Source organism: Canis lupus, chromosome 5 (genome assembly GCF_011100685.1).
Source record: "Canis lupus familiaris isolate Mischka breed German Shepherd chromosome 5, alternate assembly UU_Cfam_GSD_1.0, whole genome shotgun sequence".
In the NCBI taxonomy this organism is placed as follows: domain Eukaryota; kingdom Metazoa; phylum Chordata; class Mammalia; order Carnivora; family Canidae; genus Canis; species Canis lupus.
This window is the reverse complement of record NC_049226.1, coordinates 72,854,021-72,874,744: the sequence shown is the minus strand read 5'-3', so window position 1 is coordinate 72,874,744 and position 20,724 is coordinate 72,854,021. Positions and strand designations below refer to the sequence as shown.

The following is a 20,724-nucleotide window of genomic DNA, read 5'->3' as shown; positions in this document are numbered from 1 at the left end:
GAATAAATAAAATTTTTTAAAAATGCTGTTCCTGCCATACAGGAAAGATTTGGTTAACTCAGGTGGCAAAGCCCCCCTTTGTTTAAAATATTCACTTCAAAAGCAGGGGCAACATTATCATTAGGTTCTAAGGCAGACTCTTGTTGTGTAGTTTAATCAGTCGAAACCTGTTTGTGCGTCATCGGAGGAAGTACCCAAACCAAAATCAGCTTCGCGGTTTATCACCTTTGATAGAGTTACAAAAGTGCAGCATGAACAACACCTCCCTCTTTGTGTCTTCATCTGTTGGTGGACAGACTGAACCAAAGGACCTTCCACTGAAGAACATCTACCCTAATTATGTATTGGAAGCTCCTGGATACCGATGAGTTATCTCTGCTCACTGTGCTTGTGATGTTGGGCAAAAGGAGTGAATTCTGAGTCTATATACCCAGCTTCCATTTATAGCTGAAAAATAATAATTCACTGCCTGAGATTTCCAACCTGATGCATGTCCCCATCTCCTCTTCTCCCTGACACCCTACCTCCCTAGCGTCCATTCCCTCCTCCCATACCTCCTGTTCTCACCCACAACCTCACAGAGTCCCAGATCCCATATCGCTCAATGGGAGACATAGTGGGGGACACTATTTGTTAGGATATTTGTTAGGATATATGGATCTGTTAGGTATTTGTTAGGATATATGGATGCCACCTGAGGCAAGAAATGCGTGGCTTTCAAGGATGTTGAACTCACAAAGAACATGGTCCCCAGTGAGCCAGGGAAATGACAGAAAAGTCTAGAATCAGGCAGATCTGGGCTTAGATCCCGGCACTGCATTTCAAGAGCTCTGTGCAACTTTGACCAAGTTCCAGCTCCTGGAACCTCAACTTCCTTATCTCTGAGATAGGGACATTATTTACCTTGCAGAGTTGTTGAAGTATTAAATGAGATGCTGTTGCCAGGGTTCTAGAATGATGTGTAGGACTCATAACTGATGCAGTACATGTTGGCAACTATGGTTCCCTTGGACTTGTGGGAGCCACCTGAGTAGAATCAGCTTTTAGGTTCTGGGGACCAACTTGGACAAAATCTAAGTCACAGGACTGTGTCACTCTGATTCCCAGGGATCCCAGACTGGTTCGGGTTTCTGCTTTGCCACTGTGCCTGATGGACCCCAGTGGTTTTATGGTCTTAATGAGGTCCTGACCTGTTTTGGCCTGCATCACAATCTTCTCCAAACAGCTCGTAAGGCCATGTTCTGTGGGCCTTCCCCCAGTGGGGTGGATGCTGGAGCAACATCACGCACCAGCTTCCACAGGCTGACTGCATGTCCCTCTTCCCAACTGCACATTCGGATGGTCATATTGAGAGTATTTACACCATGGGTTTTGGCAGACACTGCAGGTCAAGGCCCCCTTTCCCTTCCATGTTCCAGTGAGCCAGTTGTTAAACATTTACCAGCTGTCACCAACTCCGCTTTTCACAGTCATGCCATCTAAGCAAAGCAGAGCACCTCACGGGAAAGTAAATTTTAATTATCTTGCTTGACAACTCACTCCACAAAAGGATGACTGTGGTGGTAACCCCAGATTCTTTCTGGCCTTAGCAAGGCCATCCTACAACACCAGTCAAAACCGACAGCCTAGCAATTCATCTGTTCGTTCTCGCGATTCCCTATTCAGTATGGTGGAAAGGTCAACCCTAAGACACAGGGCAGGGCACATCTCACCATGATGGTGGGAGGAGGTTGATGCACAGACCCTAGAGATATGGTGGTCCTGAGTCTGAAGCCCTAGCATTCCAATTAGCAAGAAGTTATACCTCTCAGCCTCTGGGGAGGGATTAGATGGTACTGAAATCTGGAGCAATTATGGATCTGCCCTTATATGTAGTACAGCTGAAATCAATTGGCCCTTTACCAAAATCTAGGGAACAAGAAGCAGCTTCAAAGAACAGAAGATATTAAAAACAAGTAAGGAAAACAAAACAGTCCCCTTTTATACTTATTAAAAGGTTACCCTTCATAGGACTTATTCCCTCCTCTGATCCCAGATTCCAGGTAACCAATACATGGAGTCACTCTCATTATGTTTTCATGAGTAGTTGAAGCCCTGGCCTCTATCCCAGTTTTAGCATCACACTCAAAGACTCTGAGATGTCCCTTATGGAGGAACTAACTGGAAATATTTATCCAGCACTCGATAAATGACACATGTCATTGTGAGGGCCTGACTTCTGTGGCCCACGATGCCATGCAGCAAAGAGGTTAATAGCATGGGCAGCTCAGGTTCAAAGGCTGGCACCTCCACTTACTAGCTGTGTGGCCTTGGACAAGTTGCTTAACCTCTCTGGACCTCAGATTCCATGTCCATCAAACAGGAGTATTATAAATGAAATCGTACCCATGAAAAATGTAATGCAAGCCGAGGATGCTCAAAAAGTGTTAGCTACTTATTGTTGAAAGATCTACTACAATGACAGTGTGAAGTCTTGAACTATAGGCGTGCAATAATCCTGTGCCCCTCTGGCTGTGAGAACACGCTTGTTTCCCTTGCGGCTGGTGTTAAGAGTGAGGTTCTGGAGCCCAAGAGATTGGGTTCAGCTCCCGACCCTGCCGCTTCTTCTTTGCCCTTTGCCCTTTGGGTCCTACCTATAATTTGGGTTAGTGACCTCAAAAAATCTGGCACAGGGACGATGCTTACTGAATGCACCAAAGTCACATGAATCCCTTAGCATGAGGCGGGCAGGTGGCACAAAATCAGAACTTGGTAAACAAGAATTATTTGTTAAGTCATTTTACTTGTTAAGACTCAGTTTACCTATAAATAAAATGTGGATAAAGATACCTCCAGAGAGCTCTTGAGAGAGTTCAGCAAGAATTCTAGGGCTTGGCTAGAAGATATCACACCCCATATGGATTCATACATGAAGGGGCCTGCCTTGCGAAGTCAGTCAATTAGGAATCCAGAGGGCATAGCCCGTGGAGGACAGATTTTCAACCACCTTGACAATTTGAGGGCCGGCTACACCGCTGGCCTATATCCCCGACTAGCCCTCTCTGAGGCATCTGTCCAGCCTCACACTCTTCCCAGCTGAGACACAGGAGCTCGGGATGTGCTTGGAAGGAGGGAGATTAGTGGGCTGGGAGGTACCAGCAGCTCGGAGACGATAACCCCGCTGGGATGGGACGCCTGGGTGGCTCAGCGGTTGAACGCCTGCCTTTGGCTCAGGGTGTGATCCTGGGATCCTGGGATCGAATCCCACATCGGGCTCCTTTTTTTTTAATTTTTTTTTTTATTGGAGTTCAATTTGCCAACATATAGCATAACACCCAGTGCTCATCCCGCCAAGTGCCCCCCCTCAGTGCCTGTCACCCGATCACTGCCCCCCCTGCCTACCTCCCCTTCCACTACCCCTTGTTCATTTCCCAGAGTTAGGAGTCTCTCATGTTCTGTCACCCTCACTGATATTTTCACTCATATTCTCTCCTTTCCCCTTTATTCCCTTTCACTAATTTTTATATTCCCCAAATGAATGAGACCATATAATGTTTGTCCTTCTCCGATTGACTGAATTCACTCAGCATAATACCCTCCAGGTCTATCAGGTCCAGCCACATGGAAGCAAATGGTGGGTATTTGTCATTTCTAATGGCTCAGTAATATTCCATTGTATACATAGACCACATCTTCTTTATCCCACATCGGGTTCCTTGAATGGAGCCTGTTTCTCCCTCTGCCTACGTCTCCCTATGTCTCTGTCTCTCTCTGTGTGTCTCTCATGAATAAATAAGTAAAAATCTTTAAAAATAATAAAAAAAAATAACCCAGCTGGGTGAGTGATCATGGGAGGTGAGGTGTTGGGGCAGGTGACAGATGAGTCTCCAGAGGGGAGACCGAAAGGCAGACATGTAGGCTTCACACCTTCTAGAGTTAGAAGGGTAAGAGGTGGGGATGCTGGCTCAGCCAGGAGGAGAAAAGTTTAAATATGAAGTTAGGAAGCAAAGCAGATGCCTAGGGACACCGTGCCCAAATTCATGAGGATCAGGCTGAAATTGTTTTTTTGCTTCTAAAATTTGGAGTTGGTCATCGCCACATGGAGGACTGTGGGCAGGAGGACAGGCCGAGGCAGAGGGTTGTCCGTTCAACCATCTCGTGCTCCGGTGTGGCTCTGGTGCAGCAGCCCTGCCTCCTGCCCATGACAGCGGCAGCCCTGCAGCCCACACTGCTCTCCGGAACGCTTTGCACACCTCTCCATCTCAGACTTTTGGGTCCAAATCGCAGACACTGTCAGTGGGCTTGAAGGCATCAGCAGTTCCACACCAGCCAGTAAGAATAACCCTCTGCCTTCAGGAACTCAGAATCAAAAGCCAACTTAAATAGCCACCAAATGCATGAATGTAAATTCACATCCCTTCACGCACCAGTCACTTTTGCTCTTGAGATCATTGAGTTCTGGGCTCTGAGTTGGGGACCCCAAGGACTACCCGCCTGGTGGGAATAGTATGGCAAAACCAGGTTTCAGGTTTTGATGCAAAAATCCGACTGGTAGATTTATGCCTCTGGGAGGTATAACAGAGATGCGCATGAGCCCTTTATGGAAGGAACACCTGAGCCAGATGGGCATGGATTTCAAGAAGGATGTCACCACTTAACCAGGTGGAGGACATTACGCCACTCACTGTCACTTCTGTGCATCAGTTTTCTCATCTGTGAAATGGGTATCCTAGCCCACAGGAAAGGATGTATATATTTTCCGAACATTTTATTATAAAAGCTTTTAGGTAGAAAACTTGAAAGAATATTGTAGCAGCCACCCATCTACCCAACACCGAGATTCTGTATTTTTACTGCACGTTTTTTTAACTGCACTTGCTTGCTCATCTGTAGGTTCATCTGTGCATCTCTTTCTCTAAGCACCATTGCACAGGGATATTTGGGGATTTGGAGAAGACATGTGTAAAGGCCCTGGGGGCTGAGAGGTGGGCAGGGTGTCTGGAATTTTATAGCACTTAACAAATAATTGTGGCCATTGTTCAAATGTTGGAGCCCCAGGGACATGGATGTGAACTTGGCTCTGGTTGCTGCAGCCAGGGAACCGAGGAGCAGTGGAATCCACGGCCAGCATGGTGCCCAGAGATGCTGGGTAAGGTTGGTGAGATAGATGGCTGCCACTTGAATTTCAAAGGCAGAAATCCATTGCCTCCTACTATTAAAAGTCCCTCAAATGAAGGAAAGGCAAGACATTTTGATCTGTATACTCCGTCTTAAATCTTTTCATAAAAACAGAACTGCAGGCCCCTTTGAACTAGTGATCTGTTGTGAACTCAGGAAATGGCCAGAGGTTATCACTCATTCTCCCAAGACCATGTGAAGGGGCTGTTACTATGTCCATTTGCAGCTGCAGTGCAGGGACATGTCACAGGGCCACCAAGGTGTCAGAGTCAGGATTGAGGTCAGGTATTTCAGATTTCAGCTCCTGGGCTATTCCCACCCCTCCCATGCTGCCACTCAGACGACTGAACATGCAGGTCTCTCCTCCTGCTCCTTCTCCCCCAGTCCCTACTGGTGGAAAAGATCATGTTGCTTCTTGTTAGAATAGAGGCTAGAAAGAGTCTCTCCCAGCCCAGAGTGAATTCAGAGGGCAAACGTTCTAAAGGCAAAACCACAGGGAGTGAGGGCTGGTTCTTCACTTGCTTTGCAAGAGAGTCAGTCGGCTTGGATTTGTATGGGATGCCAGAGCCGGCTCAGTTTTCTAAAGACCTAACTTTGCAGCATTCTTCAAGGGCTCCAGAGAGTTCCCTGTGCCATCAAATTAAGTTTGGACACTTCAATAAAAAAGTCCCGAAGGAAACTGTCAATTAATGCATTTACACTGAAGCATCATACTTGGGAAAAACATCTTCAAACACAAACGCTGTTTTCCAACCATTAAAAAGTTTGCGTGCTGCTTGGTTTCCATAGATACCTGAGGTAATAGCCTCTTTCCCCCCATTGAAGAGTGAGCGTCGCTCGATCTCTTTCTTTTTCTTTTTTCTTTCTTTTTTTTTTTTCGCCTTAGTCTTTCATACTTTTTTCCTCCATCCCCATTTATGAAAACAAAAGGTAACTAAATTGAAACCTGGCAATGAGATTTGTCTGAGGAAGGAAGACAGCTTGATTTATAAGCTCAAGGGACTTCATTTTTGCTCACCTCCTTATTATTTCATGACTTCTACAAATACTGTTGCTACCTGCAGGGAAGAAATGGAGACTTTTCAGTTGATCAAATGGTTTCCCCAGCCCATCAAACACATAAATACACTCGAAAGGGAAAGGAAATGTTAATGTTCTGTTGAAGAGCAACTGAGTTTTGGCAGGGTGTAGAGCAGAGATTGGCAAACTGAGGCCAGTAGACCAAATCTGGCCCTCGGCTTGCTTTTGTAAATAAAGTTTTATTGGAACACGGCCACATTCACTGGTAGACATGCTGTCTATGGCTGGTTCCATGACAACAACGGCAGATTTGAGTTGTTGTGACAGAGACTGTATGGCCCACAGAGCCGAAGAGAGCCTAAGAGCCTAAGAGATTTTCTGTCGGACCCTTTGCAGACCAAGTTTACTTACTGACCCCTGGCATACAGGAAAGAATCAGGGCTTGGGAGGCATTTAATAGTTTTGCCACTTTGGGCATGTGTTAATCTTGCTGTGACTCAGTTTTCGCATCTTTGAAATGGTAATGACAGGATCCTTTCATAGGGTTTGGGGATGTAAAACACCTAGCAGTGTGCTTGGCACGTAGTAGGGGAACAATAAATATGATTCTTCTTTTTCACTCCAGATTCTTTTGCTAGAAAAATCCAAAAACGCCCATCTTAGGATTCTAAGAAGTTATTTAGGAAACCCAAGGAAAATGGGCAGAAATGTAAGCCAAGGAGTTCCACATTGTTTCCGACCCAGGCCCATGCCCACGTGTCTCCTCCCTGGGAGGAAGTGAGGGAACCTGAGCGGAGCACTGTTTAGGGATGAGAAAGCAAACAAAAGAAACCACAACCATCTAGGAAGAAATCTTTAATTTCTATTCAGCTTTAAAGAGTTTGAGAGAGTTTTGTTTTTCTTTTAACAAACCAGTTCGAGTACATGCCTTCAGATTATAAAAGTACCTGAAATTGCCTAGAATATCAGCATGCAGAGCTTGTTAGTATTTACATATATTTACATAGAGAAACAAGAGAAAGATCTACAGTTATTTACAGTCTACATAGGAGAAGAGAAAGGCAGCCTAATTGTATTTCCTAAAATACAGTAGATGAGTAGTCAGCACATGCATATTTAGATAATATTTGCATGATAGAATACAATTTTTAAAAAAAGACATACCTTTGTAACTTTCTATGCTAAGGTGTTGTATAATCAAGGTAATTTTTTTTTGTTTGTTTTGCTTCTAGTCTATTTGCATCGAGTGCTTTAAAATGTTCACTAACACCGAGGCAGAATTATTTACCCTGGCAATTAAAGCAACAGCACACACGATCATTTCCTACTAACTAGCAACAAGCTGCTGGTGAATGAAATATCTATTGTTTCTCATTACCCATCGACCACTGTGACGAGATCTCTCTGTGTAAAGGCAGTGCCTAAGCTATCACCATTAATTATGGAAGTAATATAAATGAGACGCTCTCCACAGTATGTTCTAAATGAAATATTAACAAGGCCAGCGTCTTTGAGCCTGAGAAATGATCTGTTGCAGAGAGCTCGCTATGAAAACGCACAAACCTAATGCAAACAGCGGGGCCAGGCATGGGTGCCTGCCTGTGAGATCTGAATTATCGCAAAGTCCATTTTTTTTTTTTCATTCGTTTCTGGAAGACAGAGTTAAGAGTTAATTTCTTGCTGTGATGTGGCCCCATCAGAAGACTCTGTGGGTTTTATCCTCTCCCCCCACCCCCACCCCGCACACCCATGCCTTTCAGTACTACGTTGTAGAATATTTATGTGACCTAGGTGTAAATGAACTGTCAACCTTAAAATCTAAACAAACAGCTTGTTTGGGGTTTGCCCTGAAATCTGGCTTGCTCACAAAAACAGTCAGCTCTTGGTTGTCTAAAAGAGCCAACGTGGCAGGCCGACTCGTTGGAGTGATTCCATGCAGCAGAAAGGAAGGGGGGAGCTTTTTGTTTCACCTGTACTGTGAACATATTCTTTGCACCATTATATTGGAACAGAACCCATTAATTCCGCCCGGCAATTATTTCAAAGGTTTATTTCAGTATACATGGCAAATACGGAGGCATACACTTATATACAGTATACAGAGCTAGCTATAACTGAGGATAAAGAAGTAGAGTAAAAATGTAAAATGTCTCAAATTAACACACGCTGAATATCTTCTTTTATCTCTTAAAAACACCCAGTAGTCTCTCAGCACTAGCATCGAGGCAGCCCAGTTGGAGAATTTCAGGAACCAGCCATCAGATCTGTCCCATGCAGATCTGTCCCATTGGATGGTGCCAATTTTGGTGGCAAATTTCTATGGCTTTTCTGCTTAGTGGTTTCAAACTAACCCGTGGAAGAGTGGATACCCCCCAATGCAATCTTCCATCCCAGCAAGAGAACTCCCCATTTGGAAGGAAACTGTACTTTGAGCAATGTGAGTATTCCAGGCGGCACTGGCAGGGAATGTCCAGGGACTTGATGGCTATGACACAGTCAGTGGCATCCTGTCTTGTTTTTAAGGAGACCATCTCTCAGGCCCAATCAGCTTGAGAGTGTTTTTGGCGAGCACAAATGGAAGGGGGCATAAGGAATAAGCAGGAGCAGTATTGCCCACCCGGATTGTTCCTGATTGTTCCTGAGCCGTTCCTCTTCCTTTCCCTGTGCAGAGCACACCCACGCCCCTGTCCCCACCCCCGCCCAAAGCAGGTCTACAGTTTCAGAGAACAACAGGTCTCAGAAAGATGAAATCATTCTAAGTATTGCTCCTCCACTCTTGAGACCAGAGATAAATCTGTCACGGAGCCCTTGGAACATTTATGGCAGAGATTCTGGAACATAGAAGAGGTATGAAAAGGGCCTCATTTATTTCAAGGGAAAGTTCAGAACAGTTCATTGAATTGAAAACACAGGTCCTGAAAGCCTACCAAGGTCAGTGCGCCCTTAAATCCTGCTGATAGCCTAAGTGAAAATCCTCCCATGCCCAGCCTTCCCAGGATAAACATGGCTTTGGGCCTCTTTGGATGGTTGGGATTGGCTGCCTTTTCCTTCCCAAAATTTAAGGCTAGTGAAGACAAATATATTCTTCTGTCTTAAAAAAAAAAAAAAAAAAGAAAAGAAGAAAAGAAAAGAAAAGAAAAAAGAAGTCCTTTGCAGGTTTCCATCTTGAACCTACAAGTCTCTAAGCTTGATCCTGCAAATATTTCTCAGAGGAATAACGGCAGTGCTCGTCCTGTCCTGACTTTGCATCTCATTCTGCCCTGGTCTCCAAGTCATTCTCTTAAAACTCCATAATGAACTTTCTAGAAATTCATGTCTTTTGTCAAGGGAAATGCTGTGGTCCTTGTAGTCTGACTCGGATTTGGAGATATAATATTCAAAATACCTGAACTGCAGTCAAGAAAGGCTCCGTGGCACTTTGGAGACTCTCCGAATGGAGGCCTGTGAACACGTGGCTGTTACTCAAAATCTGTACCACATTTGTTCTTCTTCTGACACTTCACTCAAAAAATGCAATTTCCAGCTTGGCCTGTGCTGGGACCAGCTGCATTTATGGTAATGATCTGGCCTAGCCCTTTCCTCCCCTAGAGCCACCGCCATCAAGCCCCCTTGTAGCATGGTCCCCGAGTCACCAGGGGAAGGACCCTCTTTCACCTACTGTAGGAGAGACAAGTCAACCAAAAAGAACCTCTGAGGTTTTCTGCACTCGAGAACCTGTTTTAGCAAAACAAATAGAACAAAAACTGTTTCCTTGTGGCAAGAGGAGACTATCCTAACCCACTGTCTATTACGTTAGAGTGGGTTCTCTTCTGTCAGGCTGAAAATCTGAATGTGATCTAAATGGATGTTCTGGAACGCTCTCTCGCCCTTTTTAAAGCCTCCACAGTTAAAAGCAAATATCTACATTCCTCATCTTCTTCGCTGTTTTCGCTTTGAGAAATGGAGTAGTATTTCCCTTCTGTAATAAATGTTAAGAACAGCCTGTGAGTTAGCAAAACTCCCAAAGGCTGTGAAAACAAAAGTTCTGTTTTGATGCCAACAGGAAGTATCTGCATGTATCCAAGCCCTTATGGTTTGAAGCCTTTGTGGGAGTCAATTGTCACAAATTTGTAGGAATACATTTGTTGGGAGCTAATTAAGAGGGTGGGGAATGGGGACCAGGGTTTCTTCTGCACCCCTGATAGAACGTGTCAGGTATTCTCCTCCAAAAGGCCACAGTCATCTGACATGTATGTGAATTTATAAGATGGAGATTTGCTTAGGTTTCACTGGTTTTGATGTGGTTCAGTTAATGGCCCCCCCCAAAAAGCCTATGATCCAAGAGGAGGTTCCTTAGCTGGGCAAATCTGTCACATGGAGGTGGCTTTTGGAATCAGGTGACCTTTTTGTTAAGGGCCATTTGCTCCTACATCTTCTGCAGTAGTGCCGAGTCTTCAATTTTGTTAATCCAAATGGATATAACTTCAATTTAGTTCACTGACTAAATCAACAATGGAAAAACTTCCCTTTTAACATTTCTCAGGTGAACACATGACAACCCATTTCATTCCATGCCACGTCGGGGCATCAGACAAGGCGTGGCCAGAAAAAGGCAAAGAGGCCCTCATGTGGAAGCTTCTGCCGAGTGGGAGACACAGAGCAGGGAATGGCCAATACGCAAACATTTCTGCCCCATGTTTGGGAAGGAGGCCTTGCATGGCAGCTGGTCTGGATTCTGGAATCGGTTGATCTGTGTGGTTATCTGTGTGTCTTTGGACAAGTTGCCTTTAATCTCTGATACTAAGCGGGCTTCTGGGCAAATGGGGATAATAGTCCCTGGCTCGGAGGGCTGGGTGGGGGTTAGACTATCACGCTTATAAAAGCTCTCTGCGTGGTGCCTGACGAATTGTAAGCTCTCAATACATGCTAGCCATTGTCACCCCTTGAATAGTCCCTACTGGCAACCGCTCACTAGGAAAGCATGACAATTTGGAGGACAGCGTCCTTTCGGATCCTCTGTTCTCTTCTAGCCCCTCACATAATCTTGGTGGAAGTTGGTGTGTTAGTTGATTAGCACTTCCTTCACGACTGTCAATTGGATTACACGAGCATCACAGTGGAGGAAGGAGGTGACTTGGTGGCTGTGGTCGTGCTCCTGGGGAAGGCAAGCTGCCTTACTCCATGAACTAACGAAACACGTGGCACAGGTTGGGGGGCTTACAAGATTGTTCTCAGATGGTAAGTAGGGAACTGATAATATTTTGGGGGCAGTTTGCTTTTGTTCGCCTTTCACGCTGGAGATTTAAACTGTAATTGTTTTTGAGGAACAGATGTGTAGGTATCCGGAGATGAACTTTTCTCCGGTAAAGTGGTTTTGCCCGTTTCCGGTAGAGTGGTTACAGACTCTTCTTTTGGGAATGTTACTGAGAGACAAGGAAAGACAGGGTGTGGAGGCAGCCACTGATTCCACCAAGACACGTGCGCTCACTCCCTCGCCTCCTATCACAAGTCACTGCCATATTCTGGAGCCACCCAACAAGTGGCTGGTTTTGCACTGGGCAAGTGTTTGTTTCCCTCACAGACCCCAGAGGAGTAACAGGGAAAGCTTGGAGGCTTGAAGAGGCACCTGTGTTGCCTTTCTGCCCTCCATGTCCCTGGAAGTCACCACCCACTTCCAGAAGGGCTCTTCTTCCCTGCCTATGGGGCTCCACGCTCAGGCTAACTTCCTTGCCATGTTTCTTTACGCAACTACTTTTTTGTTGAACTGATTCATTCAGCATTTGCCAGGCGATGTCCTGGTATCAATACGTCTATAATAAAGCAATCTTAGAACAGCTACTACTCTCGAAATCATTGAATATATAGATATTCCATGAGAGCGTGTCTATGTATTTTTATACGTCTCATAGTGAAACCTACGTTAAGACAGGAAGATAGTCTTCCTTTTAAGTAAGCATGCATTTTAAAATAGAGAAATTTGAAAACTCAACATTGTGTAATATGTGTCCTTATTAAAATGTAAGCTATATTAGAGTACTAACCAATGCATCACAAATATCAATATGTGGGTGGCTTTTTTCTCTACTATATATTGTTTATCAGAAACCTCTGTACCTTTTCCTTTAAAAGAGTCAATATTCATTTGTATTCTATGCTGACGGCTCCAAATTGATGGCCAGCGGTTATCAAATAAATGTTGATGAAAAGCGGCTACTTAACATTTTCATCCCGACAAAGGGTTTTGGAAGGAAGGATAATTTAGATCTCAGGGCCTCAACTATAAATAAACAACTGCTTTTTAAATCCCACCTTTCTGTAGTTGCAGATTGTACTGCAAATCTGACAAATGATTTCTGAAAGAAAATGATGAACCCTTATTACCAAGATACTCTTAACTTAGTCCCAAAAAAGAATCGTAAGTAATTTTACATACACTATAAAGATTGATGGCACACTTCTCCTCTGGCAGCTCGCAAATGTTTGACTAGATCAGAAATGGCATTCAGACATGATTAAAGATTCTGCTGGGCTTCCCAGAAAATCTCAGTCCCGTGTCATCCACACCCTAACTCATTCCATGTCCCCAGGATGGAGCCGCTGTACCCCAGTTCCCAGGGTTTGCAACCGCACGCAACCTATAGGCTTCCGATAAATTGTTCTTAAAAATTCATTTAGGGGAACCCACAGCTCCAGCCAGTGTTTATGTGTCAAGGTGCTGCTATTATTTTATCACGATGGATCAGTAGAGCAGTGGTGACAACCAACAAGACGTTGCTTCAGATATTTTATAGCAGAGTTGTTAACATTATTTCCTTTATACGGCTCTTTCATCTTTTCTGAATTATGTACTGATGCCCCAAAAAGTGGCATGAAAGTCATTCGATGATGATTAAAGGGCTCTTTAAAAAAATTTTTTTTTATCAGTTTAAAAATGTTTTATCTAGTATCAGCAGTACCGGCTTATTTACTAATGAGATTTCTCTAATGTGACTGTCTCATTCTGATGATAGGCAGACCAAAAAGCTGATGAGCCAAAAATTAGAACTTGTTATTAAACTGTCATCACATCTGATCATATAAAGATGTCACTCAGAGGCTGCCATGGGTGAAAAGAACTAAAAAGAGAATTCCCCGAGAAGTCAGAAGGGTAGCGGGCTTGGCACTGAAAGGTACTAGCACTACTTAAGTGTCCAAGAAGAGAGGAAAGGAAAGCAGGGCACCAGCTGAATGGAGCGAGAACCCAGGGGGTGGCTTTGCCAACTATATGCAGTTCATCTTCGGAGTAGAGATGGTCTTTGCTTTCAGGGGTCCCTACCGCACCATGTTCTGCACAAAGCCAGAGCCACTGATGATGCCATTAAGATTGTGCATCACCCCGAGCCTCGTGGCAAAGGAATCAAAGCCAGCTCTTGGTAGAAGATTGGGCCATTCTAAAATCTATGGTTTTCAGCATGGTAGCCAAATGTCAGTTTACATGAAATGAGGTCAACAGCGATTGCTTTGAGATTCCACGGAGGGAAAACGCGTGCCCCCCGCTCCCTCGTCAACCTCATTCTGAATCAACGTCAGCGCCGAATCCCTTTGCAAAAATACCATTCCAACAGTGTGAGAGTGCAATGTGATATCATTTCAGAAGGTCACAGTGGCAAGATATTACATTGGGCTTGGAAGAATTCTGCTTTTTCCTCTCCCAGATGGTCTACTTTGATCTTCTCTCAGGATTGGTAGCACTGTCGTGATGTGCAAACGCTGATATTATATGCACTCTTGAGTAGGAGTGGGGAGCCTCGACTTGGGAATGAGCTGACTGGATTCTCTCACCACTTGGGAGCTGATGGTAAATCACCTGACCACTCTTTGGTGGTTTTGGCAGCTACAAAGTAGAATGGAAATCTAAGATATCCAGAAAATTATGCAAAACACCATTTCCACCTGAACTCTGCTAAGAATCGAGGCCAAGATGATACTTGGCTTGAGTTACTGGGATGAGCATCTCAGTTCTTCAATTTGTCTTTAGAGGCACTTTGCTTCCCTTTTCCCCCACATGGGATGCAGAGGAGTCAGATAAACCACTCAAAATTCTTTCAATAAATGTGCCAGGTGCTAAGCTAAGGGTTATTAGGAATGATAATTCAGTGAGAGGGAATTTGGATGACATGAGCTTATTTCCATTACACTTGAGCCACACAAATCAATTCGGAAAGAAATAGCTGAATCCAAGAAAATAACTGGCTATTTGGGGAGTGGGCATGGTGAGAGGGTTGGGAAAGTAAAACACCCAATTACTATTTAATTAAATCGAAGTCATGTCAGATGTTCAAATTCTGGACTAATGGGACTTGTCCAACCCACCAAACAGCTAGTAATCATCAGAACTCTCAAGCCTGATGACATCCCAGCCCACTCTCCATACTGCTCCCCACAATCCTATTGCTTGACTGTGCTGGACCATTTGCTTTGCAGACTATTTCAAATATGACCATAGAAACTGACACTGAAGTCCTCCCCCACAAAACAAACAACCAAGCAGAAACCCCAAAGTCTGCTTTGTAGTACTTTCCTAAAATTGTAACACCTCAAGATCCTGATTCTCAAAAGGACCTTGGCGCCCAATGGTTCTAGAGCGCAATCCCAATTAGCGCAAACCAAAGTGACGGGAGAGGGATGATTCTCCACAAAGCTCTGCTTGAGCACGATGTCAGCCTTGTACGGGCAGGGAAATGGTAAGCTCTGGGTGAGGGACAGAAATGCATTTCCCTTCCTGTCAAATATCCTTCGTGTCTTCCCTAATGGCGACCTTATCCCCATTACCTTTTCCATCCTCTTCCACCACCCTCCTCCCTATCAGCTGATAATTAGTTGGTGCAGCAAGGGCTGTGATGCACATAAATAATCATAAGATGCCAGATAAACTGTATTGGTTTTAAATTAGAGGCGTGCCTACCATGTCTCCCCATGAACACCAGCCTATTATTTTTAATTATGGCTTGCAAAGCAAAGTGATTTCTTGCCCTCTTTACGGCATCCCTGACAGCATTGTGTCAGCGGGATGATATGGTGCCCCACCGGCACACACATCCCTAGCCACAGCACCAACTGTTACTCAAAAGGTGAATCGAAAGTAATCAATCGCACTCTTTGCAACTTACAATTTGAAGTGGGCTGGGAGGAAATGTACCCCCTTAGTCACTGTCCCATTGCAAATACAGGGTGACTACGACATTTACAAACAGGTTTGCACAGGATCTGGATGAATTAACACGCGTATCCGGTGTCTGCATGAGGCATGTATGTACATGGCATGGAGTACATGTATATGTGTGTCTTAACACAGCACAGTGTCACACAGCACTGCAGACTCGTCCCCTAGCAGCACTGTGGGCAACAAAAGAAAGGAAAGGTCTGGCACCAGTCCCTCTCTGGGTTTTCTATCTGATGGGCCATCATCAGAGTGGTTGGTTTAATTCAGACAGAAGGTTCTAGAAACGTCTTGGTGTCAGATTATATCATGCATTGAGAAGTCAGCGGTTTGGATGAATTTGTTCTTGTGTGTTCAAAAGGATGCCGTCTTGCTCAGAAGAGACTTTTGATGTGACTGATACTGCGTATTTATTTTCAAAGCCTTTACCTCTACAAGGTGTAAAAAGTTGCAGCCAAGTTGATGAACTTGCTTTCACAGGATGGTCACATCACACCTTGTATGGTCACCTGCTGGGCTCGGTACCCTCTGCCGAGCCGAGATCCAGGTGTCTCCGGGCCAGGCGGGGCAGGGTCTGCTAATCCCCAGACAGGATGAAGTCAGCTCATCACTTCTTTTAAAAAGAAAAAAAAAAATTGTTTTTGGGTCTCTTTTCTTTGATTTCCAGCAACAAGGAGCTGCCACGACCGTCTACTGTGCTGCGGCTCCGGAGCTTGAGGGCCTGGGAGGGATGTACTTCAACAACTGCTGCCGCTGCATGCCGTCCGCCGAGGCTCAGAGCGAAGAGACGGCCCGGGCCCTGTGGGCGCTCAGCGAGAGGCTGATCCAGGAAGGGCTTGGCGGCCAGTCGGGCTAAGGGGAGCTCCGGTGAGCATCCGCGCACACCCACCCCGCTGCCAACGCTGGCCCCCCGCCAACCACTTATCCGGGGGCTTTCCACGTCCCCCTGTCCCCCCCCACCCCCCTCGACTCAGATCCGCCAGAGCAAAGGAAATAAGAGTAGTCACAACATAGTGAAAAAATGTCAAGTACCCACGGGAAGCAGGGAATTGCAGGGCCAAGGGGACAATCTCTCTTCTCTGGGGCTGGGTGAGGCTGGCAAGTCTCTTTGCTTTCCTGTCGGTGGCCTGTTTAGGTGGTGTGCAGGTTCCTTGTCTCACAGGGGAAGCCCAAGCAATTCTGCAGCACTGTTTCAAAAAGCCAGGTGTCCCCCCCCCTCCCCCGGCCACCCCCACAAGCACAGCCTGCCGTGGCCTCACTGTAGCCAGGAGCTGGCCTTCGTCTGTGCAGGGAAGAAGAGGCGAGTGTTCATCCTGTCATTCACCCTGACCAAGTCTGAGTGGGCATGGCAGTGACCAGGGGAGAGAGCTCTCAGACCCCTGATCCAGCCAGCCAAGAGGGAGGTGACACTTAGAAATGGGTGGGATACACAGAGCGGGTGGGTCGCCAGAGGGTTGGCCCACCGACCCCCTCGCCAAAGCTGCACAAAAAAAATTCTTCAGAGAGGATAACAAACGAATTTTGCAAATCATTCCCTAGATACCTTGGCAGGCAAGAAAGGAAGCATTGCATCCATGAGCATATACAGGATATTTGGGGGGCAGAGGATAAAAAGTTGTTCCGTTCACTCTACATTTACAGTTTCCAGAAGCATCCCGACCGTGGAGGCTCAGTGCCTCCCCGTCATCCTGCTCGAGCGTTCCGCTTCCACTTCCTCTCCTCCCGTCCAACGCTTAATAAAAGAACATGCTTGAATATGATCACCTGAAGTTGTGCACTGTCTCTTTAAATGTTTGTCTCAGTTTTGTTTTTTGTTTTGTTTTGTTTTTTTAGAAAAGAAATCTAGAGGAAAAATAAAGCGCTTCTTGTAGATGCCAGGAAAACACCGCTCTTGTTTCTTCTCGGAGTTTGTTTTGTTTTTGTGCTTTGTGGCTGTCCGTGGGCCAAGTTGTCTCTCGCGATTAGCATGCCAGCATCATATTTTCTGTTAGAGAAAGAGAGAAAGAGAAAAAAATGACTATCGTTTAATTTCACCTTAAGAGGTTTTGTTATTACTTCTAGTGGGTTCTTACGGGCCTCAGTGGTTTTCTCCCCCTGTAATTATCAAGTTCTTGGAGACTAGACAGTCTCTCTATGCATCAGAATGGGGGCAACTGGGGTCTCTTTCCAGCTAACCCCTTTTCCCATTCCATCAGGGATGTAAGGAAGTCGACCTTGGCCTGATAGAATGCTTTTGCTGAAATGCCAGGAAATACCAGGTGGTAGGATTGTGTGTGTGTGTGTGTGTGTGTGTGTGTGTGTGTGTGTGATTGTTCATCCTCCTGATAATGGCAGTTTTGGGCCAGACAATGTCATGGATCTGCGCCCCGGCCGTGTGGTGCAGTGTAGTCACACACCAGTGCTTTCCAGCACCCCAGAACCTGGCTACCTCCTCCCATCTGGCCGGAGTCTTCCTTACAAAATCTGTACGAACGTGCTACTGTCACTTTTCTGGTCCAAAGCCTCTAGAGCTCCTGACTGTTTGCAAAGTGACCCTCATAATTCTCCTCCTGGTCCCCACACCTTGGGCAGTCCCCTCCCACACTGGCTCTGGCCCGAGCCACATGACTTGCTTTAGCCAATTTGAAAAGTGCTTGTGCACCGGGGCTTGACTTTTCCTGCTACTTTTTGGGACTCTGGAACTGCCATCATGTGAGTGAGCCTGGGGTTGCCTGCTGGATGATGAAACGTGGTCACTACCCAAACGGACATCGAGCTAACTACTGGATGTGTCAGTGAGGGCATCCCAGACTAGTCAGGCCCAGCCAACCTAACCCAGATGAGAGGAAACTCCCCAGTTGATCCACAGAACTGTGAAAAATGAAACTCTGTTATGTTAAGCCACAAAATTTCATCATTACTTGTTACACAGCGGATGCTAACTGATACAACTTCTCACCTCACTGGGTAAAGTCCAAATTTTTTACTGCACCCTAGGAATTCTTTCATAATCTTGTTCCCGCATAGCTCCCAATCTCATATTCTAGCAATTTCTCCTCACTCACTACACGTAGCCTTCCTGTGTTCCTGAAATATGCCAAGCCCATTCCCAACTCAAAGACGTTATACTTGCCATTCCCTCCACCAAAATGTTTTCTCCCAGAGACCCGAATGGCTTCCTCCCATTCCACATTCTGGTTTCTGCTCCAATGTTACCCCCTTTCTGATGAGGTGACACTTCTGGCCACTGCATTCATGGTGGCATTTCATATGTCTACCTCTTGCCCTTTAGTTTTCTCCATGACACTTAACACTATTAAACACACTGTGTGCCTGTTTACTATTTTGTCTCTCCCACTCCTATAGTATAAGCTTCACGATAGTTGTCTATTTTGTTCACAGCCAGGGTCACAGTCAACTACTGGGTCCTTGAACTATTCCTACCACATAGTAAGCAACTAATAAATAAACACTGAAGGAAAGAAAGATTCTTGGTGATTAGGTATTATGTTTATGAAAATAACCCCCTTCATTGCAAGCAGGACTATGGGCCATACACTGTGCACAGCAGACTGCGACATCATGTCTGACTTCTAATGTGATCATAACCCTACAGGACCGCCCTCCTCATTCTGTCTTATGGGTGGAAAAAATTGAGGCCGGGAGATCTCTTAATTTGCCGTTGTCCACACAGTTCATAAGTGATGGAGCTGTGATTCACACTTGGATCTGTTGATGTCAAAAGCATGCATTCCCTGCATCAAGGCCACCATTTCTTTCATAGGTTAAACGCATCCTTTCCAATAGGTCTTTAGACTGAGCAGAGAGGTGACTTTATGGGCCTAACTCTAGCTAAGCTGTAGGCATTTGGTGAAGGTAGAAGCTAAGGCAGTGCAAAGAAGACATTGGAGTATCATCAGCCAAGGGGCTGTCCAGAACATCAGAGAGAACCAAGGGAGAATCTGCTGGCTGCCCGCCTCCCTGCACTGTTAAGGTCACTGTGCTGATTCCCATATGGATCCTGCATCAGGAGGGAAGAAGAGGCTTGGGGGAACCCGACAAGGAGAGGTAAGTACTCCCCCAAATCAGGGAGCTTTCTAAGTCAGATAGATGAAGTCTTCATATAATCATTCATTCAACAAGCATATACTCAGTGCTACATTGTGGAAATCCAACATTTAGGGTAACGTTGTACACAGCACAGCACCCACTGTTCCTGCTATATCTCAGGTCTATGGGTATCTTCACATTATAAAAGGCGAGCAAGTGGATGCCATGAGTCTCAAGCTTATTCTACGTCCAAGGTTGCTGTGGCTCACCATTGGTCAGGTGTGTGTATGTGTGTATGTGTGTATGTCTGTACATGTGTAACATAGTATCTATGTAATATATGCACAGGTGACATATATTTTAATTATATCATCATGATCCTACTCTACTGCTATCACAACTACTGATTGCAGACTGTTTATTGAGCATCTACTGTGTGCCAGTTGCTGGTCTAGGCATATCACACTCATTTCCTTATTTTATGTTCACATGATGAACCAAGGTTTTTTACAGAAACAAAGTAACCAATCGACAGTCTCAAAGCTGGTGACTAGCAGAGTTAATATTCGAATCCAGGTCCATGCGCCTTCTGCTACATCCCACTGTTTAATGAGTAGCCCATAGATCAGCAGTAGATGTGCATTGAATTTATACAATGAGTGAATTATTCACAAAGGAAGATTATTTGCTTTTGTACCCAAGCATGGGACCTGGCTGTCCTCCCGGTGCCAGCGCCTAATATAAATCTTGGGAATTATTTCTGTACCTGCCACTTATCCAGTACCAGCCCCTACAGAACCTTTCCTCTTGTCCTGGTTGTAAATAGGTCTGCATCCGGCCTTGACTCCCTGGGCTTAACTCCTGACGGACTCTGTGTCCAGAGTTTTCCACCATTGTGCAGTGCCGTGGGATCCACCCAGAACAGGAAGAGAGAGCCAGGTGCTCTGTAGTCATTTTCTTTTGAGTGGCTCTCCCTCCCGAAGGCAGCCAATTTTCACTTCCATGGCTGATTCAGGGAGACCCTTCTATCAACAGGAAACAAGAAATGGAAGCATCCCCAGCAAAGACCGATGCTGTGGCTTGTGGTTTTGCTGTTTAAAATGGGGTTATGGGTGGTTTTGTTTTGAACTTCAGTGAAGGAGGCCTGATTACTTTCATTAAGGTCAGCACTAGGCCAGAAAGCCCAGCTTGCACACTGGCTGCCCCTTCTGGTCACCGTGTTTAGAAGTTCACCTTGAAAAAACGTCTAAAATAGCGATTCTCCCCCCACCCCACATGTTAACTCTTTGTGCCTTTCAACACATCCAAGCTAGTGTGGTTGAGTTCATCTTAGAATACTA

The 20,724-nt window shown here is 45.4% G+C and overlaps 1 protein-coding gene across 4 annotated transcripts in view; it reads left to right on the top strand.

Annotated features, from left to right (window-relative positions):
* Nucleotides 1-17,124, top strand: part of WWOX (WW domain containing oxidoreductase) — a 952,562-nt gene extending 935,438 nt beyond the window's left edge. For 3 of the 4 annotated variants that reach the window (XM_038538238.1, XM_038538230.1, XM_038538236.1), the window contains one exon: nt 16,023-17,120. In XM_038538238.1, coding sequence (XP_038394166.1) covers nt 16,023-16,211 — 189 coding nt within the window. In that variant the 3' untranslated portion in view covers nt 16,212-17,120. Of the gene's footprint in view, nt 1-16,022 lie in introns of all 4 variants that reach the window. The other variant, XM_038538231.1, reaches the window with a different exon arrangement.
* Nucleotides 17,125-20,724: the final 3,600 nt, after the last annotated feature.